The 26,374-nt window shown below is 37.2% G+C and overlaps 1 protein-coding gene across 2 annotated transcripts in view; it reads left to right on the top strand.

Annotated features, from left to right (window-relative positions):
• LOC122815322 (protein mono-ADP-ribosyltransferase PARP12-like) overlaps window positions 1-26,374 on the top strand; it is a 289,865-nt gene that overhangs the window by 25,013 nt on the left and 238,478 nt on the right. The window contains exon 3 of one of the 2 annotated variants that reach the window (XM_044087735.1): window positions 18,654-18,828. In XM_044087735.1, the coding sequence (XP_043943670.1) occupies window positions 18,654-18,828 (175 nt within the window). Of the gene's footprint in view, window positions 1-18,653; window positions 18,829-26,146; window positions 26,218-26,374 lie in introns of those variants that run through there. The other variant, XM_044087736.1, reaches the window with a different exon arrangement.

Here is a 26,374-nt window from a genome sequence, read left to right as displayed (position 1 = left end):
ACCTTACAGTATTAGTAAAACTGCAGAATGTGTATGAGTTAGGCTACTTTCTTTAGAGCATACAGTATTAGTAATACTATGGAACATGTATGAGTTTGGCTACTTTCTTTGAACCTTACAGTATTAGTAATACTGCAGAATGTGTATGAGTTTGGCTACTTTCTTTGGAGCATACAGTATTAGTTATACTATGGAACATGTATGAGTTTGGCTACTTTCTTTGGAGCATACAATATTAGTAATACTAGAGAATGTATATGAGTTAGGCTACTTTCTTTGGAGCATACAGTATTAGTAATACTACAGAATGTGTATGAGTTAGGTTACTTTCTTTGGAGCATACAATATTAGTAATACTACAGAACGTGTATGAGCCTGGCTACTTTCTTTGTAGCATACAGTATTAGTAATACTACAGAATGTGTATGAGTTTGGCTACTTTCTTTGGAGCATACAGTATTAGTAATACTATGGAACATGTATGAGTTTGGCTACTTTCTTTGGAGCATACAGTATTAGTAATACTAGAGAATGTATATGAGTTGGGCTACTTTCTTTGGAGCATACAGTATTAGTAATACTACAGAATGTGTATGAGTTAGGTTACTTTATTTGGAGCATACAGTATTAGTAATACTACAGAATGTTTATGAGCCTGACTACTTTCTTTGTAGCATACAGTATTAGTAATACTACAGAATGTGTATGAGTTTGGCTACTTTCTTTGGAGCATACAGTATTAGTAATACTACAGAACGTGTATGAGTTTGGCTAATTTCTTCGGAGCATACAGTATTAGTAATACTACAGAATGTGTATGAGTTAGGCTACTTTCTTTGGAGCATACAGTATTAGTAATACTACAGAACGTGTATGAGTTAGGCTACTTTCTTTGGAGCATACAGTATTAGTAATACTACAGAACGTGTATGAGTTAGGCTACTTTCTTTGGAGCATACAGTATTAGTAATACTACAGAACGTGTATGAGTTTGGCTACTTTCTTTGCAGCATACAGTATTAGTAATACTACAGAACGTGTATGAGTTAGGCTATTTTCTTTGGAGCATATAGTATTAGTAATACTACAGAACCTGTATGGGTTAGGCTACTTTCTTTGGAGCATACAGTATTAGTAATACTACAGAACGTGTATGAGTTTGGCTACTTTCTTTGCAGCATACAGTATTAGTAATACTACAGAATGTGTATGAGCTTGGCTACTTTCTTTGGAGCATACAGTATTAGTAATACTACAGAACGTGTATGAGTTAGGCTACTTCCTTTGGAGCATACAGTATTAGTAATACTACAGAACGTGTATGAGTTAGGCTACTTTCTTTGGAGCATACAGTATTAGTAATACTACAGAATGTGTATGAGTTTGGCTACTTTCTTTGCAGCATACAGTATCAGTAATACTACAGAACGTGTATGAGTTTGGCTACTTTCTTTGGAGCATACAGTATTAGTAATACTACAGAACCTGTATGAGTTAGGCTACATTCTTTGGAGCATACAGTATTAGTAATACTACAGAACGTGTATGAGTTTGGCTACTTTCTTTGGAGCATATAGTATTAGTAATACTAGAGAATGTGTATGAGTTAGGCTACTTTCTTTAGAGCATACAGTATTAGTAATACTACAGAATGTGTATGAGTTTGACTACTTTCTTTGGAGCATACAGTATTAGTAAATCTACAGAATGTGTATGAGTTTGGCTACTTTCTTTGGAGCATACAGTATCAGTAATACTACAGAACATGTATGAGTTTGGTAAAACCAGACTAATCAGGTAGAATCATTAAATAAATGGTATTCATAGTAAATCTACAGTCTGCATATTCATACTGTAAATTCTGTGCACCATGCCAAGATTCTAACCAGTCAAGTAATACAAACTGAAAGATGTGTTCATTATATCAACTGGCAGTAAGTGTTGCATTTCATATTCTTTCAATTCATACATGAGCACTTATCCATTAATTCATTTACAACCCATTTTCCCATTTTTTTGCACCAGGGGTCGAGATTGTCATTTCAGTAATGGCCATCATCTAGAGCCAATAAATTTATGTTAACTAAAATAAGTAAGAAGTTTACTTGATGATTTTGGTTTTCTCTTTTTCAGCCTCACTGCTGCAAACCTTTGAAAAAACATTACTTTGACTTTGCACCAATATCTAGTCTAAACACTACATTAAATTTAAATATAAGCTTTTCTTATGAGATTTTCAGCTGATTCACTGACCACTCCCTGACTGTACTTTTATTTTGTGCATTATTTGATCTCAGCACAAAGTATACCCAATAGCAACTAATTTTCTTTGTTTTCTTCAAACAAATGTAGTCCTTTTGGCTCCATTTCTTTTACTTCATCTTGCCATCTTTAGCAATGTGATATCATTCTGCACAGCATCTACAGACTTGATTAACCAGAAACCATTTATTTTTCTCATATAGTAGATAGTCAGCTTTCCTTGATAACCATGTTGCCAAAGTGGTTAGAAAATCATTCTGTGTGACCCATCTGATCACAAAAGGGTTCACATCAAGATCTAAGGATGTAATGGTGCCCCTCTACTCTTCCCTCAACAGACCCATTATTGAGTACAATGCACCAATTGGAATGTACCTGGCTGGACATCTCCAGCAGCTGGAGAGACCACAGAGGTACCTAACCAAGAGGATTACTGGCCTCAAACAGTTGCCCTATGCAGCACAATTGAAAAAGCTAAGACTGTTCTCTGTTGCATACTGCTTTCTCAGAGGCGATCTCTGTCTAACGTACAGAGCCATGTCCAACCCAGAATTGTTGAACATGCTCCATCTTAGCAAAACCAAATCTACTCGAGCTACACACTCTAGGGATATAAACCTCAACACAACAATGAATAGAACATGCTGGAGCGATAGATTCCCTTCGCAGAGACTTCCCTTACTATGGAACAGGGTCATCTACATAAGACAGAGCCCCTCAATATCACTCTTCAAGAGGAACCTTGATGTGTGAATGGGTAACAGAAAGTTCACACTGGGGATCACACCAACAGCACTACTAGATAGGGGCCAAGGGTACTAGCTGCTAGTACAAGGGTCTAGGGAACTACTAAAGGGGCGGTGAATACCGCACAACGTGGCTGGGCTAATATATGCCTTCAGGCAGATAGCCCAGTACCAACCTATGAACCTATATGTATATCCATATTATCTGCGGTACATATCAACAATATGTTTCTTCTCGATCGTCATGGCACAAGTGGATAAAGTCCTTACTGCACCCCAGATGCTACATGTTCATTTAGTAACATGGGTGCTGGATGTACTAGACAGGGGGAAGTATAGAAGCAAACACTCTTATCCTAGGGTAAGGCAGGCTGCCTAGGTTCAGTGCAATAGCATCATTTACATCTGGGTGGGCTCTGCACTGCAAGAAGTATGCTGCTTGGTCAGGGGGTTCCTCATAAGTGCAAGCAAGCATGCATGCATCTGCTACAGGCAGCAATTGTGTAGTTCGTAAGGATACGGTGAGGCTGGAGAAAGTTTGTGAAAACTCCTTGGTAGCACTATGACACTGTATCAGCTTCCTTGTTCTCCTTACCATCCCCAGACATGGGTCAGATGGGTCTGGGGAAGGCAAAGGTGGGTCCAGTATATTCTGGTGAACGACGAGAGGAACTGATGGCTGCTCGAGTTCAGCTGCAGGGAGGAAGAGCAAACAATATGTTTCTCATGCTTAAAATTCACATAACTCATTTCATTCACTCTTTACTCATTTTAGACAATTCCATCTTACATGGCACTTTACACACTTTGAATACATCTGGGAACTTTTTTAACTGTGATGAACTAATTTCTAACTGTGCACATATCAGTTATTTAAATGTCTTCTGAGTCTCTTAGTCATTTATCCATGCTTGATCATCTCTGATATCACACACATTTCTATCTTCAGCTAATAAGTCATTTAAATTAACAAATTAATTGTTTTTGTCTTGAGTCTTTAAATGAGTAATGTAAGCATCAATTAAATCTGTAAGTCATTGTGCCCCAATGATGAACCAATGGGAGGTATTTGGTAGATTCTTTCTTAACTTGAAGTAACTCTAAAGGTTCTGTCTCATTTTGTTTATCTTTATTTTTATTTAAATTTTGGTTATAGCAATCCTCTTCATATTAAATTCATTTAAGGTGAAAATGTTGACCACTTTACCTTTGTATCTTGCAAACACCATCTTCTATTGTAAAGCGTCTTCACTTAATTTAACTAGGCAATAATATACTGTAATTCTAATACTATAAAGCCACAGTTACTCCAAACGTTGCCTAAAATAAATATAGAAATTACAAATAAACAATTTTGCTAAAGGAAGAAAGAAATTAAACTTTCCTTCCAGTTCTGGACATATATTTTTTTTAAATCTGACTGTCTTCTTCTGTTGTTTGTGCAATTTTAGAAAAATCCTTAAATAATGCTTCTCCTACTTTCAGTTAAATCCTGAGAGCTGCAGCTTATGCTGTTGGCTTAGTGGCCTTAAGGAAATTGCTCCTGCATTATGTTGCCTACAACAATTCTGTTTTTTTTTCCTTCCTTTATTTATTTTTAATTTGGACAGAATAAAAAATTCCAAATACTATACTTGAAGAATTCAGTGGCAAACAAATATACTTTTAATAATAATCAATGAACTACGTTTTAATTTAATTACTTAATGATTACTCTAATAATAAACAATCATTTTCTACCACTATAGACATTAAGCTTCAGAGACTTGCCTTTTAAAGTTCACTTCCACTTAGCATACAGGAACAGAGCTGGACAAAACTCTTTCAGCTTTTCCCGGTCCGCTATTGATTGTCAGTGGATTTTTATGGTGTCGAATTGCCAGCCTGGCGCCCAACCTTCAAAGAAGGCACACACACCTACCTGCATATCTTTAAAATTCAGTCAAGGGATGGTAAAATGAATGAAAGGATGCACCTAAGCTCTTAATGGAAGGCATCTCCCCCTAGTGTACCTGTTAAGGTAATGCAGCTAAATAAATTGGAAGAAGGATGCAGTGGTTGCAGACACATCATACACATTGTACAGGGCAACATGCAAATCATATCAAGCCACTAGCAGTGTACACTGTGGTTCTAAATTGCAACTTAAAATTAGTCAATCAGGAAAAAGAAAAGCTGCATTAACATTAACAGAAAAACAGGATGTCCTGAAAAATTGAAATATTAAAAGCAAAATAGGATCTCTTGAAAAACTGAAACACGTGGTAATATATTCCTTTCTTATTTATGGATATTTTGAAAACTCCTTACTCTGTAGCTGCACCCTTTCATTAACCTCTGCATATGACTTAATCTCTCACCTACCTTGCCCGGTAACTACATTGTGACTATCACCATTCCTTCATCCCAGCTCTTACAACTCATCTTTCTTCTCATCCTCAGCTATTTCTTCCACAGCCTTATTTATGTATTTCTTACTTGTATTTCTTCCTCCTCCTCCTAAATACCCTTTCAAAACATTGCAAGCCTTCTACAAAATGTTTTCCTCCCTCCTGTCAAAACATAAAAAGCTTAAGTAAGGAGTTGCTACATAGAGTCGTCATATACAAAGCACACCCTCTTCAATCATACAGACTTCCTCCATTTACCAAAACACTTCATACCCACTACCAGCTGCTGATATAATTATACTAATGCCAGTATGTGACATATTTATTTGGCATACAGGTTTTATGTTAAGTAAAGATCGGGGAAGAAAGTCATTTACAAATACAGTCTGTCAATAGGTTTACTGATTGTGACCAACTCAATAACTGTAAGCCCCTTTACAGGATTTAGAGCAGATCCAGCATTTGGAACTGGTAAAGCACTCCCCAGTTGAGTTCTGTTATGTAACAGAAATCAGTAATGAGTACTGTCTGTTTTTGAATCCTTGCTAAGTTATTTTAATCAATTTTTTTTCTTTTGTTTTTTTTTTTTTTTTTGTTGTTGTTTGTTTGTTTCTGTCCTTACAGTGCCTTGGTAAAATGATGCAAAGCTCTTCTAGAGTATATTTGGTAACTGTAGTGAATAACTGTACAGTTTTTGCAAGATGTCTAACTTTTGGAATTAAAGTTTGATTGTCTTTTGTAAGACAAATTAAGACTAAGGAATTGTGGTTGCTTCCAGGCAGGGGACAGGGTAGAAGTACGAATGGAATTGTCTGTTGAGGCCCACATATATATATATATATATATATATATATATATATATATATATATATATATATATATTTTATCAACCCTTTTCACTTCTATTTTTTGCCAGTCACAGCTATTCAACAACAGAGCTAATGGGATGAAAAAAACTTTCCATTCTTTTATCTTATTCTTAAACCAAATGTCTCTCGTTATCTGTTCCTTATGTTAGTTTAACTATAAAACTCCCCTCCACTTTTATTGTCTGTTGTCATTAAGCACAAAAGTATAATTTTGTGAAGTCACTCCTTTTAATTTATTAAAATCCCTTTACCCTTCTATCGTATTTGATAAGATCCTGAATAGTGAGTGTCTACTCAACCAACCTGTGTTGTTCTTTGACTTAGTAGCTCTTGAGTTGCCTGCCCTTATTAAAAATTTGTCTTTAAACACTCCTCCAAGTTTCATCTCATCTGCTAACACTAATGAAGTCTAGATTAATAAACTGGAAGCTCATCCCTTAATCTTCTAAAGCTTGGGTTACTCTCTTTTTCATATCTTCCTGTCTGTTTAGTGCACAGTCCTGCACCTAGAAATATCAACTCTTTTTTTTTCCATCTGACTTTTAAAACCTGCAACATCTCAGACAAGTCTACCATTCTGTACATTGTATGTGTTCTACCATAATTGCCTACATCATTTGCTGCATTTACTTTGGTAGTGAAAAAACCCAAACTCTGGACAAGATGGAAGGTCAGTGTGCTTGTTTTACCTCTGTTGCCAGCTTTTTAGAACTAAGTCTCATAAGGCAGTGTGCTAAGTGCCCGGTGCTCACAAATACTATACTTAGTCTCAGCAGTAGTAATTCCATCTGTGAGAGGTATTAAACACCTAATCTGGAGGGTTTCCCATCTCTCCTCTTACCTAAAAACTTCTCTTATGAGCTTCATATATCTCTATCACAATCCTTCACTATTCACACCAAAATGTCTTATGCTGAGGCTGTAAATAAATTACATCTAAAGCCTTTTAGAAATAAGAATACTAAGCTCTAGCAAAAATCTGGCCACTTACCCATCTACCATGAAGAGTTCCCCTCAGCAATAAGACTCCAACTCTACCACTCTGATCCACACCAGCAACAAAAATGTTTTAGTGATAGGTGACTCTATTAACAGGCACCCTGACTTATCCCTCACAAGGCTGGACAAGGAGGGGGTCATAGTGAGTTATCTTTTAGGGACCAGGATTTCTGACATTATAAGGGCCCTAGAGTCATTAACTCCTGACACATGTGACTATGACATGGCAATGAAACATGCAGAAGTGAAACACTTGACTTGAGATGTAAAATCTGCGGCACATGCAGTGAGACATGTCAGACCTGTACATGCATGCTACAAATACAGGTAAGACACTGATCCTAAGTGAAATCCATCCTCCTCCTTGACTAAAGCCTAGATATAAAGAAAAGATAATTGGTTCCAATAATTGATTAAATTGCTGGTGCCATTCCAGGGAGGTTCAGTATGTGTCTGCATGGGACAAAATGTTTTATAGTCCAGCTTGCTTTGCTAATAATTGCCAGTACCTCTCATCCAAATGCTTGTGATTGGCTAAAGACTTTGCTGGCCCTAATGCCTTTTTTTTAAGTGGAGTCCAGAGGATGGAATCTCTGAAGTAACAAATGTATCAGTCCTGAAATCAGATCACATTAGTTTGGCTCTCTTGAATGCCAGAAGTCTAAGCAATAGATTGTCTGGTCTTAGGACTTCTTGTATTTGGAAAACATCTGTGTCTGCATAGTTACTAAGACTTGGGTCAGATGTTAAGACTGACTCCCTCTGCATCTGGGTTTTACACTTTTCATGTCTATAGACACAATGGCAACAATTGTGGGATCTCCATATTTGTCAAGGAGCATAACTGAGCTAATTGAGCTACAGATACCTCTAGATAGGATTAATTATCAATTAATAGCTTGTTACAGAACACCTTTTTTGTCTCAAGATGACCACATAAGGTTCCTTAGTTTTCAAAATGATCTCCCTATTAGCAGAAAGCTCCATTATTTTGGATGACTTTAACTACCCTTCAATAAACTGGGATACATATCCCTCCAATGTAGGATATGCCCAAAAATTCCTAGACTTTATAAACAAAACCTCCCTTGAGCAGTTGGCAAACAAATCTACTAGATGACTTCATTCTTTCAGATATGGTCACCACTACTTCTGTGGTATCTCTTCCCCAGTGAAGTTTGACTACAAACTTGAAACCTTCTCCTTTAATCTCCTAAATGCTGCTACAGCAAGCCCAGTGAATTTAAGGTCTACAGACATGGCGATCTCAACCTACACTATGATGAAGTATCAACATTCACTTATGACTACATCACACCTGATCTTGATACAGCAGCAAACTTCCCGAAAGAGTTTTACACTCATTTAGAAAAACACATAGAGCTAGCAGTCCCCACCAGAACACCATGAGATTGTGGGACAATCAAAAACAAACCACCCTAATAGTCTGTCATCATACATAAACTCTACAACAAAAGAAAGATGCTCCTTAAATTAAATAGTAGATCCAGACTCCATTAAGAAATAACAAAAGGATTACAAAAAAAACTTAAAACATACTATCAAGTCCACTGAAAGAGCCCATCAATTTAGTTTGGCCTCTGAAGCCAAAGAAAAGTATAAATCCTTCTCTGGCTATGTTAAAAAAGTAAACGATATCTCACATTACTCTAAACTTATTCATAGTAATGTCTCATTTTCTGACCCATTAGATATTGTTGATATCCTTGCAAACAAATGTATAACTAATTTCACTCCCAAGGTTTCTGTCCTAAGTTCTGAAATACCTAAATCCTTTACCCCCCCCCCCCGCCCCTGCCGGGCCCCATTTATCTTTAAAGATAATTTACTAAAAGTGCTAACTAAGATGATAAATTCTTCCTTATTGGGACCTGACAATAGACCTAGTTGCTTAATTAATAGCAATAAACACGCCTTTGCAGACACACTACTTAAATTGTTTAATCTAAGTTTAGCTACTGGTTTTGTCCTTGATGTATTTTGCACTGCTATGCTGATGCCTCTTCGTATGGGTGATCTTACAAGCAACCCAGGTAATTACAGATCTGCCAGTCTTACAAGTCTCATCTGCAAAGTCATGGAACATATCATAACTAACCTCATAAGCTACATTATCCAGAATATTATTTGACTCAAACCTCAATAGTTTGGCTTTGTGAAGGGTAGATCCTGTCTACTGAATATGGTAATCTTCTTTGAAGTGGTTACAGAGGTTATAGAGGGTGGCCATGCGGTACAAATGGTGTACTTTGACCTGATAAAGGCCTTCAACTACACCTTCCATGAATTATAAAGAAGATAAATACTTTAAAAATTCACTCATATGTAGTACAATGTATAACAAACTGACTTAAAGACAGAGCTGACACAGTGGAGTTGCAGGTACTTCATCAGAAAGTATGAAAGTAACTAACAATGTCACTGAATCTTAGGTGATGGGACCTGTATTTTTTGGCCTTTTCCTCTCATATCTCCAAGCAGAGATCAACAACTTCTTGCTAACAAAGTTTGTAGATGATTAAAAGATTGTGGGTTGCTGTTAATTCACCCTCTGACACCCAAACCCTCCGAAATGAACTCTGTCTAGTAAACTCTTGGTGTACTAGAATAGGCTCAAATTAAATGCTAAATGCTAAAAAGTATTTGGTACAAACCCCCTCTCCTCCACATACTCTATAGACAATACAGCACTACAAGCTACAAATGTAGTCAGGGATCTATGAACCTGGGCGGATTCTTCCCTCTCTTTGGATCATCATGATTTCTAATGAGAAAGAAGGAAGTAGCACAAAACTTTGTATGAGAACAGTTAATAGTCAACTTCATAAAAATTCAAACTGTGTCCTGCAAAGTAACAAGAATAGTAGCACTCTCAAAATAAGTAAATGTTGCTGAGAAAAGTAAATGACAATCTATATAAAGAAAGGGAAGAAATTAACATAGATTAAGAAGAGAAGGAAAGAAATGATTGATAAAACATAACAAGAAGGTGAACAGTTGGAAGAGGAAACTGGCACAGCAAAAAGTGAGTCAGCTGTAGTGAGCATGAAAGATAAAGAAAAAAGCAAAGAAGGTGACAAGATATTAAGATAGAATTAGCACGTCCTTATAAGGGAAGTGAAATAATTAATAAAGGACAGGGATTAAGGAATAAAGTAAAAAGCAATTATAGATATGTGAATAAAAATGAAATGGCATTATAAAAGGATATGAAAGTAAGGACTCGATGTTGTTTTGAAAGTAGAACAAAATGTCAAAAATGTAAATAATATGGTATAGAATAAATAATAAGATGACTCTGACCTTTTACCCAAAACTTTAGCTGATTAAATTTTACTCACACATATTGTATGAGATAGAAGAGGATTACATGGCATTTTTTGATAATTTAACACATTTATTTTTGAAAATATAATAACAATTGTGGATAATAAAATGTTGTAAAAATGATAAAATAATGATCTCAAATGAGCGATAAAGTTGAAAACAGATAGCCATTTAGATTGTATGGCTAGAAAGATAGATTTTGCAATCAGGAAAACTTTCATATTCCAAAAGAAAGTCATGGAGGTATAAGACAAAATAGGACTAAGCAAGTTACTGGTAATAAACAAATATGTAGTCTTGAAAATGAAAGAGCTAGATCATTAAAAAGGAAGAATAATGGGAAAACTAGGGCGGTGTCCCTGGTCTCCTTCTATAATGTTGCTAGAGTACAAAATTAGATAATGTATAAATTGGAACATGCACTGATAGTGCTCTTTGTTCAAAACAAATTATAGAGACTTAGTAAGTCCAACCAGTGCTTCGTGTCCCTACCCAAGTAGCTGACACACACACACACACACACACACACACACACACACACACACTTTGAGATTTGATTTTATACACACACACATCTGGGAAAGGCTGGTCCAGGTTTACTATATATGCCCCCTTTCTGCCCAGACTATAAGGTAGTTTTTACTGCCACCAGCCACTACTTATCAGCTACTTTAAGGCCCTTAACAAAGGGTGTCCAATCTTACTGTGTAATGTTATTATTAATACAAATTTTGACCAAGAGCAAGGCTATTAGCAGTGGTCTACACAGTGTCACAAAATAAATATATTCAAGTACTCTCAGAACTGAAATATGTCTCACAAAGATCAGCTACAATGAAAGGTTTAAATATATTTAATAACAAATAATAAAAGAACAAGAAAATACTCAGTAAATCTTCACAGTAACTTCAAAGTTCAATATCACAGGAAATATTTAAAAGCAACATTGCAGGACAGTCTCAAATAAATAAAGAAAAACATCTAAATTAAGCTCAGCTATATTCCTGACTGTATCTTAAAGGAATTACTGTACCCTAGTTAACTTGCTACAGAACCAGCAGGCAGATATGGTGAGCGGATGTTCTTGTCAGGTCAAAGACAAAATACAAAATGTACAGTCTCTCTCTCAGAGGCTTTGTAAATTAACATCCCACATATTACTGCTGGGATACTTGCAGAATAACATAATTTCTTGTCATCTGACTTCAGTTTCCAGCCTCAAAAACAACAGCATTTAGCATCTACCTGTGAAAATACATAAACATTTTTTTTCCTTAGATCTAAGGCAGATCCTGAAAGCCATAAAACAATAAAACACTTTCACATCTCAAGCCTAGTAGTTATTTCTCTTTCAAGATAACACAGAGATCTCCCTAGTATAGACATCCTGTCTTTGGCTGTCACAAAGTAATTTAAAATTTCAGCTATTTTTCTGAAATTAACCTTCTGTGTTCCAGTTTCCATTGTTGTTAAAATATACACATTTAAACAGAATTTCTGCTCAGTACTTTACAAAATATCTCTTCGGCACACCCGTCTGTACACTATGACATACAGTTCTAATACATCTGTAACACAAGCAATTGCATCATGCTGATATTCACAAATGACATATAACTATTTACAAAATTCCAGATAGCTGGGCTGGCAGTATTTCCCTTTTGTCACACATGGTAGTGCACTGATATTGATGGACCATTTTAATTCCAGGGTGTACAATCAAAGGTGAAAAATACAAATTTATATGTGCATACCATCCCATAACAATTTATGCATGCCTTCATAGAAAAATAAATGAATGAAGAATTGACTGAGAATTTAAGAAAGTTTAATGAAGCTGAAATTTATACAGTGGAATGATACAGGGAGATCTTAGTTGTCATATATGTAAACCAGATCATAGTTAAATAGTGATAATAACAGCATGACATATGGCTGGATTAAAGAATACATTAAAATATAGTGACTCTTCAGTTTATTAAAAGTGTTAGTATTATACATTTTCTGGAAACACAGGATTTTCTTCCTCGATAATGAACATTATGAGATAGTTGCAAGAAGGGTAAACATTTTGGAAGACGTGCTATGTGTACTAAAGTATGTGAAATTAACAAAAAATTCAAGATCAAAACTTATTTAGAAAATCAATTTGTATATTTTGTTAAATGATGCAATTAATGGTAAAAAAATATTTTCTGAATATACATGCACCTCAGAGTAAAAAAGTAAATAGTTAGACAATGGAATTCTGTATTAAGTTAGAGAATATATTATACTCAAAAAAACTAAACAAGGGAAGATCACAAGATTTTAATGACTAGTGATCTAAAGGTAAGGATAGTACAATACCAGAGTTATTCAGATTATATTCAAAAATTAAATAATGAAGATATTAGAATAGATGGGAAAATGACTAGAGATAGGCAACACATCAATTGAATGTTGATCCTCTGAAGTAAATCAACTGAAACAAATTTCAACAATGGTGGTATTTTCTCTTTTTTCCACTTTTTTGTGACCTCAGACCAGGCATTTATACATCCATGGGGTGGGTATCAAGGGTGCCTCTCTACATGGGATTGCCCCTTGAAAAAAAAATCCTTTACCTCAGTGTTTGCTAAAGTGGATTCAGTGGATTTGTTTTGGAAGATAGTCACTTGAACTGCTATCAGTCAAGTGACATAAATCTGAATTAATAAGCATAGGCAGAAATTTTTGAAAAGTGTTGAAAGGCATGATCTCATATTCTATAATTAGTTTAATGAAGCTGATGTTAATTTTATCTTTACATACTGCTCAAACAGTACTAGATTAGTCACATATTACTGAAATGAAACTCAAAACGGAATGGGAAGTGGGTGGTTTCACTTAACGACATCAGAATAACAGAAAATAATTATAGAGAATTTATGACAAAGAAGACGATTGAAACTTAATCAAGTATGCAGGAGAATAATCTGTCTAAATTAAAAAAAAATTAAGTCATTTATGGAGGAATATAAGATCAAAATATTAAAAGAGCAAACTTGTATCTAGTAAGTAAATGAGAATTTTAAGGTTTGCATGAAATCAAAGAAAAAGAAGGAATGAAAGAACAGAGACATAGGCAGTATTTGATTTGTTATTGAATATCTAGATACAAAAGGAAAACAGAAAACAGCAGGGAAAGATTGGGTTAAGATTAAAAGTACTGACAGTTAGAAAACATGCCAGAAAATACCTGTAAGGAACCAAAATGTGTGACTGCCACACTCCACAGCTGCCATTTCTAACCCTATTTTATTATCATAAAACAAAACTTTTTTGTATACTTCCATTTTTTATTGTATTTATTTTTACCATATGGGTTTACTGATCTACAATTATTTCTTTTTCAGTCTTGAACTACAGAAAAAGAGATGTGTAATCACTAAAAGATCATGTGCAAGGCGAAACAGCAGTGTGCCAAAATAAAGTTTGACTTTATAAAAAGGGTTGCTCTGTTGCTCAAAGTTAAAACAGCCATTTCAAAACATTTTTCAGTATAGCAAAGCTTAAAAATATACAAAATTATGTTTTCCAAACCAAGTGGGTAATTCTGCCTTTTCACACATCCTCTTCTACTTTATGTAACCACCTCCAATGTCACTTTAAGTAAGGAAAAAAATATTTTCCAGTAAAGAGATCTATGAAGGAAAAGGCATTTTACTGTTCAGGCATTGCAACAGCCCTTTCTAAAAACCTGGGGAAATCACATCTTCAAACAGGTATTAACAAATGGTCCAGATTTATAAGGGATACTGGCAGCTGTCTATGAGATGTACCCCTGGTGGTAATGTTTAGGTATTCAGTGGCAGCCATACCATGTTTCTTTTCCATGAAGATGTGCATCACCATGTCCTGCTATCTCAACTTTCATGTTACATGCTAATGAAGTAGTCTTGGGGACAGGCATATCCTAACTAGCCATGTGCTCCCCCCCCCCCAAACAGCCAACAAAAAGGCATCTACACAGCTGAATAACTCATAGAATTACTTAGCCATGTAGATTAACACAGCTGCTCCTTGCACCTTGCGGTAGTGAATATGGCCAAAAGGTCATGTTCAACCATTACAATATGGGTAAGTACTGTTGATTTTATTTGCAAAGTAGTGTTATGAGAGGTGTTAGTGTTGGGGGGGGTGCTGCATGTATGAGGGTGTGCCTTCCTGGGAGGTAGCAGTAGGGGGATTATGGAGGGGGTAGGTTAAGTGTGCATGTATGGCTGAATAGGTGAGTGCATCCATGAGTTAGATCGGGTTGGGAGGACGCTGTGTGTGTGTGTGTGTGTGTGTGTGTGTGTGTGTGTGTGTGTGTGTGTGTGTGTGTGTGTGTGTGTGTGTGTGTGTGTGTGTGTGTGCATACATGCAAATGGAGGGATTAGGTTGGCTATCACACTTCCACACATCCCCATGCAAACAAGCAATGTGGACGACATTAAGTAGTGGGGATCACTAGCCATCAGGAATACTTGATTATTAATGCATGGGTTGGGGAAGCACTAGACACCGGGGAGCACTTGTTTATTAATACATGAGTCAGGAGAGATTGTTAGACACCAGGGATATAGTGCATCAGTGGTCCCCAACCACTGGGACACGGACCGCTACTAGTCCATGGATCATTTGGTACTGGGACACCAGGCACACAGTGAAACAAAAAAGTGAATGTATGCATGTATGTGTATGAGTGTGGTTATGTGTCTGTCTGCATGTGTGAGTGAATGCATGCATGAAAGCAGAATGCATAAGTGTATGAAAGAAGAAGAGACTGTGTATGTATGTGAGAGAGTGAGCAGTGAGATCAATTGAGCCATTATTTTACACACACTAAGCACTGCTTTTAGTGTTCAGCGAGTACAAAATAAAAGTCAAGGAAACTGAACACTGCATGTGTATGTTTCTGTCTGCATGTGTAAGTGAATGTGTGCATGAAGTAAAAGAGTCCATGTGTGTATGTGTGTGTGTGTGTGTGTGTGTGTGTGTGTGTGTGTGTGTGTGTGTGTGTGTGTGTGTGTGTGTGTGTGTGTGTGTGTGTGTGTGTGTGTGTGTGTGTGTGTGTGTGTGTGTGTGTGTGTGTGTGTGTGTGTGTGTGTGTGTGTTTGTGTGTGTGTTTATGTCTGTGTGTGTGAGTGAATGCATGCATGAAAGCAGAAAAGACTGTGTGTGTGTGTATATGTGTGTGTATGTGACAGAGAGGGAGAGTGAATAGTGAGAGTGATCCATGGCAGCAGCAGCAGCAACAACAACAAGGTGTGTGTACCCCTTGACCATACCACTCAACTTCTCGCACAATAAATCTGGACACATACCTCTCAACCTCTTAGAGTAAGAAATCTGGACAAAGCCAAAAATAAAGAGGAGGGGCAGCAAAGACCCAAAAATATGGGCACTTTTAAGTAGTGCTCTTACAAACTTAGAAAGTAGATAGAAATACAGGTTTTGCATTAGCATGAATTTTCTGAAGGGTATGAAGTGTGAAACTGAACTGTCTGTCATTATTTTTTTACTTCAAACCTCACTGATCCGCCAGTGATTTGTCAGAAAACAACAATTTTATGAGAAACAGACCAAAAATATGAGGCAAAAATTTGGACTTTCTGAGAAAATCTGTACAGTTCAGAGGTATGCTGGACAGAACCAAATAATAGGGACAGATTTTAAATATTGATCTTATAGACTTAGAAAGTCATTAATCCATAAGATTGCCATTAGGTTTATGTACTTCTCAACCATAGTAAATCAATGTTATGCTGTTAAGCACAGAATGTGCACTTTTTTGCTAATTATTGTCAATTGTCTTTTTATTGTACTTTGGAGCTTTTCTCCCCAGGCCTCTGCTGAAAATGGACTTCTAGTCCAGTCAGGCCTCCCCGGTAAACAAATGTCAAATAAATAAATATTATGCACTTTATTATGTGCACTCAATGGGTGGTCCATGGAAAATTGTCTTACATGAAACCGGTCCTTGGTGCAAAAAAGTTTAGAAACCGCTGTAGTACCTAGCATGCCTCAAAGGCATATAATGAAAAATAAAAAACACTAGACATCAGGGACAATAGTACATAGTGGGCCTGAAAGGGTGTACATCTCTGCACCGTTGATATAATACAATATGGCACAAACCTGCTGCACTAATGGAAGTGGGTTTTCTGGGTATATGGTGAGGATGTACCACCTTGGATTTACTGAAGTATGACATGTGAATCTCTAATCTCTGGCATTAATGGCTGACTGACTGAAATCTTCTGTGATTTATGAAGGCAAGAAAAGGAGACATTGGGATGTTTGTACTGGAATTCTTAATCAAGTAAACCTCACACAGAAGAACTGTTATACTCTCATCAGTACAATAATTTAGTAAATGTAAAGCACAATACTTTTGAACTGTTTAGTATCATGATATTGCGACCTTCTTCTTTCATATTATTATTAATATCCAATTTGCTCAGCAAGCAGGAGTACTCAGTATAAAAACGTCAGTGAGTTTCTCCGTAATTTAACATTGGTTTTCATCGGAGTGAACTCACTCATTTTAGACACCTTTCAGACATACCTGATCCGCAAGGCAAAGACAAATAAAAATATTGGAATCATTTTGAGCAGCCAATTAACTAGTATGTGTTACTAGGGAAATCCAGCACAGACTCGGGAAGAATAGATGACTTCCACACAGGTGGTGATCAAATGTTAACAATGAATTCTGTCCACTGGCACTGTAAGTCAGACATCTTAATGAATGAGCCATCATGCAACACTACTAGCTACTGGATGAAAATAGATAAGCACCTTACAGGAATGAATGTCATTCTGGAAATGAATGTCATGTTTGCATAATAAAAATGTACTGGAACTGATAGAAGCAGCTGCCCATTGTGCATATCCATGCATAATTTATTCAGCAAATTGGAAAGTTCTTCCTTAGGATTCATAAAAATTCTCCTCACTGGTGCTAAGTGGACAGTGACAGCTGATCAGTTAGCATGATGGAGAGAATCCTGAATCAGACAAAAGGTAAAACTGCACAGAGAAACATGGTAAAGGTGCACAGAGAAACACCTCATTAGCAGTTCATTACCATGTCTCTGAATCAAGTATTGTACTGTTAGACCTTGCCATCCAATGTGTTCCTTATCAACCCACACATCATGGAAGCTTAAGCACCTCTCACACAACCATACGAGCTTGCGCGCACACACACACACACACACACACACACACACACACACACACACACACACACACGCAAACACACACACACACACACACACACACACACACACACACATACACACACATATCCAAATATCTACAAATAGGCACCTTATGCTCAAGTCACAGAAATACTCATGCATACATCTGGGCACACACTCCTACAGGCACACATATGCAGTCAACATCAACCATCCAGACCCCCACATCCACACACACACACACACATATATACACATTCAGATTCCCATAAGTACACAGCGCAGACCCCCCCCCACACACACACACACATATGCATTCAAACATTTACAAATATGTCTTCCACACCACTCTCGCTCTTCATGCTAAGGCCCCTATGAGGGGAAGACCATAACAGGACTTTGGTTTCTGAATTGGAAAGGGTTATTGTGATGTGGAAACCTTCTGAATTAAGCCTTCCAGATGGTGGCAAGCCTTTCTGAATCCAATTTTTGTTTTACTGTAACAAAATAATTTATTCCAGGCCAGTTAGTTTAGATCCTTGTTTCACAAACAAGTACTACCTATAGCAGTTGAACAAATAATAAGTTAAGTATTTCCAAATGTTTGTCTACCCAGAGTTCCATGCGACTCCTTTTTAAGAAGTAGAGTATCAATTTTTAAAAACAGAACTGTACTGTCTCTGTATCGAGTTAACCGCTGAGAATGTAATTTTAAACATTTTAGTCAGGAACTTGAAAGAGAAAGATTGTATGGTAACTTTAACATGGTCCTGCTTTAAATGCCTCAAGGCCCTCATGTGATTATAAACTATTTTTTTTTTATTGCAGCCATGCAGGTATTATAATCATGGCTTCTGCAGGGATGGGAAACGTTGTACCTATCTACATGTGTGTAAGTACTATTTCAAAGGGCGCTGCAGAAATGGTGATGACTGTTCGCTTAGTCATAGAAATGTTTCTGAATCTGCCTCCTCTGCCACAAGACTCAAGACAAAAACAGAAGGTTAGTAAAGTTGCAGGCCAATGACTTGTAGAAAAGAAAGATGGGTGTTACAGTTATTCAAATTTGAATCGAGTGCTGCTATACTTTTTGGTCGTTATTCATAAGCCAACTGCAGTGATGTATAAAGCTTTCACTATTACTGTCAAGTTGCAGATAGATAAAAGCATTCACAACTTCAAATAAAAGTATCTCAGGGCTGTTTATTTGCACTTATTGACTAAAAAATGCTAACTGGGAATAACCAAATTTCAGCAGAGTCTTGAGAAAAGTTGCATCGTCATTAAACATAAATACCCAGTAATGGAATCAGTGTGAAAGGTATGACATTAACAAAAGAATAACTTGGTAAAAATACTTCCTTATCACCAAACAATAGTAAGTTGAAAAACAATAAGAATGATTTACAGCCATGCATGTTATTAGGTTATTAGCAGGCTACATGGAAAAAGTGAAACTAAAGCACATTATATTTGTATCAAAGAGTACTTGCAGTAAATAAGCTATGAAGATGCACAACATTCTTTGCTTTTGTATAGGTTCATAGGTATTTAGCTAGCTTTCCTTTTGGGCTATTTTAAGCCTAGTCAGTTTCCCATTTGGTGCTTGAATTAATCTGTCCTGTTTGGTGTCTGAATTGCCTTATCCATCCCATGGTCAATGATTCTATGTTACCCCAAGTAAGAATAACTGGGATCATGCCATAGATAATTTGAGGGGACCCATGCATGGGATAAAGTATTTAGATGTCTCTGTCTGTTAGCAGTAGTGGGGGGTCCTAGGGTAAATTTTCTATAAATGAGCCATAGATTCAGGTTGCACTTGAATATGGACAAGGATGAGCTTTGTTTTACAACATGGATGGGGAGTCTGCAAGATATAACTGTCCCTCCAAACTGTTTGAAGTTGCAGAAGAGGTTTAGATCCCTGGACTGAGTATTTCTGATGCCATTTGACTTGCTGATTTGCAGTAAATCAATCAGTATTGGGTTAGAGAACACACAGGTCACCTCTTAGTAGTCTGGTGGATACCAAGAATAGTGACAGGGCTTTAAGTCAGTCCATATAGGACATACTGTTTAGGCCTTGTATCCTTTTAATAAGGTATATCTGTGGGCATTACAGTTGTTGCATGTGACTGGACAGAAAAAAATGCTAAAGCAGCATTATACTCAATGACTGGTTGGTCACTTCTAAGCAGTCTTCAGGACACCGAGTATAGTGATAGGGCTTTAAGTCAGGCCATATAGGACATATTGTTTAGGCTATGCATCCTTTTAGTAAGGTATATCTGTGGGCATTCCAGTTGTTGTATGTGACTGGGCAGATAAAGAAGGCATTATACTCAGTGATTGGCCTAATGAGCACTGAATGAAGGGGGACAATGACACCTATATTTCTAGACACAGTTCCTTTGTTTATAAGCTGTGCAATATAGAAGGATTTTCTTAGAACAGTAGAGACTTGGTCAAAAGTTAGATTACTGTCTACATAAGTTCGCAAATCCTAAACAACTCGTTCGGCTATTAGGAGTGTATTCTCAATGTGGTATTTCCCCAGGGTAAACAACTTCCCAAAGGCTACAGTAATACATTTTTTTAGCACTTACTTTCAGTCCATGGTTCTGGCACCAGTTATTTGTTTGGGCAAACCTTCCTGCAGGACAACTAAGTCATTAGGGCATTCAGTGACTGTACCCAGCTTGCAGCCATCTCCAAACGTAGTCAGCCAGAGCCCTTTTGTATCAGCTTTTACTTCAGAGAAGTAGATGCCAAACAGGAGACATCCCAGGACAGAACCCTGGGGGACTCCACTGGTGATTGGTCTTTTTGTGATGGTAGCTTCCCCTATTTTGATGTCCTGTGTCCTATCTGTGATCCAGTTGGTAATTCAGTGGATGAAGAAGAAGTTTATTACTAGTTTATTTCGCTTTTCTTCTATGACTGAGTGGAGGACTGTGTAAAAAGCCTTGTCCCAAACATGGTATGCTGTGTATACCATTTTAACTTCATTCATTGCTTTGGTGACCTTTTGAAAAAATCTACCAGGTTGAGTAAATATGGCCTGCGCTTGATAACATCAAATTGAGACTGGTGCAGTGTTTTGAGGTTCCCTATGTCCTTATTGATTAGTTCCATACTAGGTCTTCCCATGGCTTTGCATATGATGTTGGTCAGACTTATGGGTCTGCAATTGCCTAGGTCTGTAGAAAGTCCTGCCTTATGCAGGGGAATGACTGTCACTGTTCTCCATTTGTGTGGTGCAAAACCTGAATGAAGAATTTGATCAGTGTCATTAGAGGGTGGCTAAATCATGTGTTGTGTAATTTAAGAATCATCAAGGGTTGGACACGCTGCAATAATCAATATTGTATCTCTGATATTTATCTGTTAATTCTATATTTAATAACATACAGTGTATATAATTGAAAGTCAGGCTATTGTAAATATTGTATATAGTTGTTTAAAATGGTATTTAAAAATATTATGTAAATGTTATTTTAATTGAAAATTGATATTATGGTTTCACCGTGGGGGGTGTTTCTGGGGTTTGCCCTAAATTTGTTTCTACAGGTACAGCTGCATCTTTGAAGCTGTTTACATGTTGGTATAATGCAGTGGTGTATATTTCTGCATATTCAGCAGAATTAACTTGATTTGATGGAGATCTGAATCTTGCCAATGTGTCACTTAGGAGTAGATAGTTAATCTTAGAGAAGTTTCTGAATCTACATTGGGCGGAAGGGGTCTCTGGTTTCAGGTTTATTTTGAAGGAGACAACTTTATTGTCGAGACCTAAGTCACAAAAATACACGAGGGATGTTGCAAGATGCCCTCTTATTAGTAAGCACAAGATCCAAGGTGTTGTTCCTCACAGTGGGTACTCTGACTAATTGTTTTAGGGTGTTTGTATTGACAAAGTACAAGAATTTCTGTGCTTGTGCACTAGTGGGGGTGTAGGTTTCCTATTTTGTATTTGCATAGTTTAGATCACCTAAGAAGCTGGTACTGGATTTAATACTTTACAATTTCAGTTCATATGGATAGGTAGAGTAACTTTCCTTGCTTATGGGGGAAGTTCTGTATCTAGCTAAAATATAGTACTGTAAGTGTCTGGTGGTTATTTGGACATGAAGGAGCTGTAGTGCATCATGCTACTTTACTAGGCTTGATGTGAGTCTCTTCTGGATGACTTTTGCAACACCTCCACCTTTTTCCCCTCCTGCTCAGTAGTTGGTCTAAGTGAGTGGAAGGAATTATAGCGCTGCACAGCCAGAGTGCTCTCTGCCATTTTAGAAAAAGGCTTGGTCACTGCGCTGATGTCTACATCTTCCAGGACCTTGCAGGGAGTGGAGTTTCTTGTTTAGGATCCCAGCATTTATCAGTAACACCTTCATATTTCCTTTGCTTGCTTCATTATGTCTGTAGGTTTATCAGGATGGCATTGCCTAAAAAGGTACTATGGTGGTGGACAATGTCCTTGCCAGTAACTAACCCTAGAGGGGACAGATGCAGCTCATTCTTGGCAAAGCAGTGTGCTCTGTCGATCATATCCTCCCAGGCTAACAAATATTGGACCCTCTTCGAATGACACCAAAAACTAAGCTAATTATTGAAGTCAAATATATTTTGCTCATAATGCAGCACCATCCTTAGGGAAGGTAGAATGCTGCTCAATGCTAGGCTCATACTTGCTTGGGAAACATAGTCTGAGAGTTCCATCACGTCTCTCTCATATAGTCCAGTGAGGTACATCTCATGCCATTGACACATGCACATGTGCTATGACAGAGTCATACTGGTACTTGTTGTTCAAAGACTTAAGTACATGTATGGTCTGATGGATCCTGGCACCAAACAAGCAATTAACCATCACTCTTTCCATGCTCAGCCTTGTAGGAGGTACATCTATATGTCTTATAATGGAGTCACCTAAAACAAGAATGTTTGGTTGGGTAGATGCCTGTCTTATGGGATCAACATCTGTGACTTTGGGACTGCTTGTGCTTGTGCTAGGTTTAACTTGCTGAGTGGGCTTTGTGCCTGTGTTGCATTTTTAAGGTCTTTGAGATTTAGGTAACTCAGTCTCTAGAAACTCAGTATATGATGGTTTAAGTGTATTGTGATAGCCTTAGTGAGGTGTGGTGCATGGTGTACTGCTGACGATTGTGGTGTCTGGATTTACTGTGTGTGAGCTTTTTGCCTCCAAGGACATTATACATGGACATAAGACAATTCTTAGACTGTCTCAAGATACCCATCTCAATCAGGCTGGCTAGAGAAGTTGTGGGGAAGCACTGGACCATAATTTGGATAGAAATCACTTGGGAAGGGCAGGGGTGACTATAACTGCTTGGAGCTCTGTTTGTTTAGCATAATGTTTGGGTGGACTTACTACTAAGGCTTGGAAAAATACCTTGTTATTTGGTCAGGGGTGTATTGCAGTTCAAGGTGTATTTATTTGTGCTAGGCACAGGTTATTTGAGCTTCAGCCCTGGATTTCTAGGGTTGTATAGATCTCTTATAGGGAAAAAAAAGCTTTTGTGCAGACAACACACTACAAAGTGAGCCAAACGTTAGTAAGTACTTTTTTTCTTCCCTTTTTATGAAAAGCACATTTCTCACAGTTCAGTGCTTTCACCACTTATCATAGTCTTAAATAAAATACAACTCTGTGTAGGTTATAGCAGACAAGCTGGAGAGGAATCCAATCAAATGATAGGGGAGCTCTGTGACTTCAGAAACTGCAGCAAATCAGTTTGCATAGTCCTATGACTGAGTTACAGGTCAATTACGCTAGATATGTTAGAATTTCAGACACTTAGACGCAGGAGAAAATTGTAATTAGTGTACCAACAGTAGGACACAGACGAAGAGCAGTACGTAATGTATTAGTAGGGGCTGGGAGGGCTGTAACAATGTAGCAGGGGAAAGAGCAGTAGTAAATATATCCACAGCAGCAAATGTAGCAAACAGAAAGTCACAGGAATGCAACTTTAAGCAGGCAAATGATAAACAGAATGTAAAATTCTAACAGCAAAGCTGGAATGCTAACAGCTGCGGAAGCACAAAAGTACAAATCTTGCAGCAAAAATTACAATACTGCCACTACTGCAATACAGACTATAGTCTAAGGCACTGGACTGGGAAATGATTTACCAGTAATGCTTCGTATAGCAAAATGCAGTAACAGATGATTAAATAAGGCACAGATCCTACAGTAGTTCACAATTCTCTTACACTTGTAAGTGAAACTATAAGACTAAGGTCCCAAACTGACTTATAATACAGATAAGTTTTACAAGTAATTCTACTTATGGGGAAAGAAGTACAGTATATTGTATAGATTATGCTCACATCTTGCAGTACTCACAATTATTCCAGAACTGTAAATAAAGCTACAACAGTAAGGTCCCAGAACAAGTTACTTTTGGTAGAAGATTAAACAAGTGGCAGAAATGACAGAAATAAATGTGTCAAAATGAAAGTGGCTATATGCACAGCTTAAATATCTAACAAGAGACAGATAATGTATAAAACGGAGGCTAACTCAGGCTTTAACAGACGGCTTTCCCAGTTTCATCTGTCATCACTCAATAAGATGAGCAGTGATGTGACTGGCAGGAGTTCCTCTGAAAAGTGCAGGGGTCATGCAATTACACTCAGTGTTGCAGATGGTGAGGAACATAGCCGGCCTTAGGCATAGGCAAACTAGGCAGCCGCCTAGGGTGCCACTCTGGCGGGAGCACTTTTCAAGTAAACTGGATGATGTAAATAAACCAGGATGAGATCACCAGGTGGTGTGTGGGGCACTGTGGAGCCCTTTTGCCTAGTGCAGCACTTGATCTAGGGCTGACTCTGGTGAGGAACTCATAAAATCAGTTGCTCATCAACATGATAGTAACCATATGGAGATAGAAAGATACAAGGCTTGTCATCAATTAAAACAGAAGGCAGAATTGTTAAGAGCTACATCTGGCTTGGTAGTAGATGGCATTGTAGCCAGGATGTCCTTCTAGAAAAGTGATGTTACAACAAGTGAATCGAGTTAGGCATAAGTGTACATTAAGTAGTGCTGCTCATGAAATTCCTTTACATAGGATATCTGCATATGGTTACCTTCTTAAGTGTAGGTGATCCATACAGAAACATATGAGTGAAGCAATGACTAACAACCATGTTCATGTAGTCTCCACTTTGGATAATTTAACAGATTTAAATAAAACAACTATATTAATGAATGTTCTTGACCAAAGGTAATGCATTTATACGGTTATACACTGTGCATGGCTTTATTATGTACTGTGGGAAAACCTAGTCAGTACCAATGGTATACTGCTTAATTACCAAAAAAAAAAATCACTTAAGGATTATAGTTTTATGTGGCAGTGTATTTTTGATTTACCAGCTACCTATAACTTAAGCGCAACTGTCATAAATGTGTGATATGATTTTGAGATTGCTTCTGTTAAAAGTATCCATAGTAAAATTAATGGTGCTGAGTCCAAGGGATGTCTCTTCTACTTTGGACAAAATTTGAGGCATAAAGTGCAAAATCTCAGTCTCACAGCATTGTATGTTAAATCTACTTTTCACCTAGCAGTGAAGAAGCTTGTTGCCTTATCCTTTTTAAGTGATGATTAGGTTTGCCAGCTTTTACTACTCTGTTACATTTCTGGTAGAAGAAAAGGTGTATTTTGAGTAAGCCAAGGAAATGTAAGACAAACACAGCATTGATCATTAGGTTTCCTCCCTTTTTTCCAGTTAAGTTTTGGAATGTATTCACACTCAACCATTTATTTTTGCCATGGACACAAAACCCATTTGAAACTTGGCATCATAGAATATGGTGTCTGTTGGGATGATGTAGTGCTCACCTACCATCCGTAATGTCTGTGTTGCCTAAGAAGCAGAACAGAGTAGATGAACAGATGTCTACTGTATGTCCACCTTCTCCTAAAGAGAGGAAATTAGTAGAATGAAAAAGATGCTTTCAGCAAGTGCTTGCAAACAAGGATAAATATGACATTCAAAACATTTTAAAAGTTGTTACACTACTTATGAAAGTGCAGTGTGTGTATGAAAGTGTAATGTGAATCTTAGTGTCAAATGCACCACATTAAGTTTTCCTTTCTTTATTAAGTCACGTAGACAGTTGCCAACATATTAAGGGAGTAGTTTCATTTTGTATGGTTTGCTAATGCACAGGTGCTGCCTATGAAATGTTTTTCTGTCACTTCAGATATATGTTAAACATCTGTCTGTTTACTATACTTTGCCTTTTCTGTTGTTCTTTTACTTGATGTAGGGCAGTACTGGTGTACCTACTGGCTTGTTTTCCTCATGGCTTTTGGTGTCACCTGTGTGCTGCTTGCCAACTGCTTGTTTTCAGGTATATGAACCATGATTAATTCGTCTTTAGATTATATGAATACTTATCTTTTTTGTCTGACCATTATGGGACTCAATCATCTGGTCTTTTGAGAATTTAAAATAGATCCATATATGAATATATATATATATATATATATATATATGTAGGTAAGTGA

This window comes from Protopterus annectens, chromosome 11.part0 (genome assembly GCF_019279795.1).
Source record: "Protopterus annectens isolate FY-2018-M chromosome 11.part0, PAN1.0, whole genome shotgun sequence".
NCBI classification, from domain to species: domain Eukaryota; kingdom Metazoa; phylum Chordata; order Ceratodontiformes; family Protopteridae; genus Protopterus; species Protopterus annectens.
This window is presented reverse-complemented; position numbering and strand designations above follow the sequence as displayed.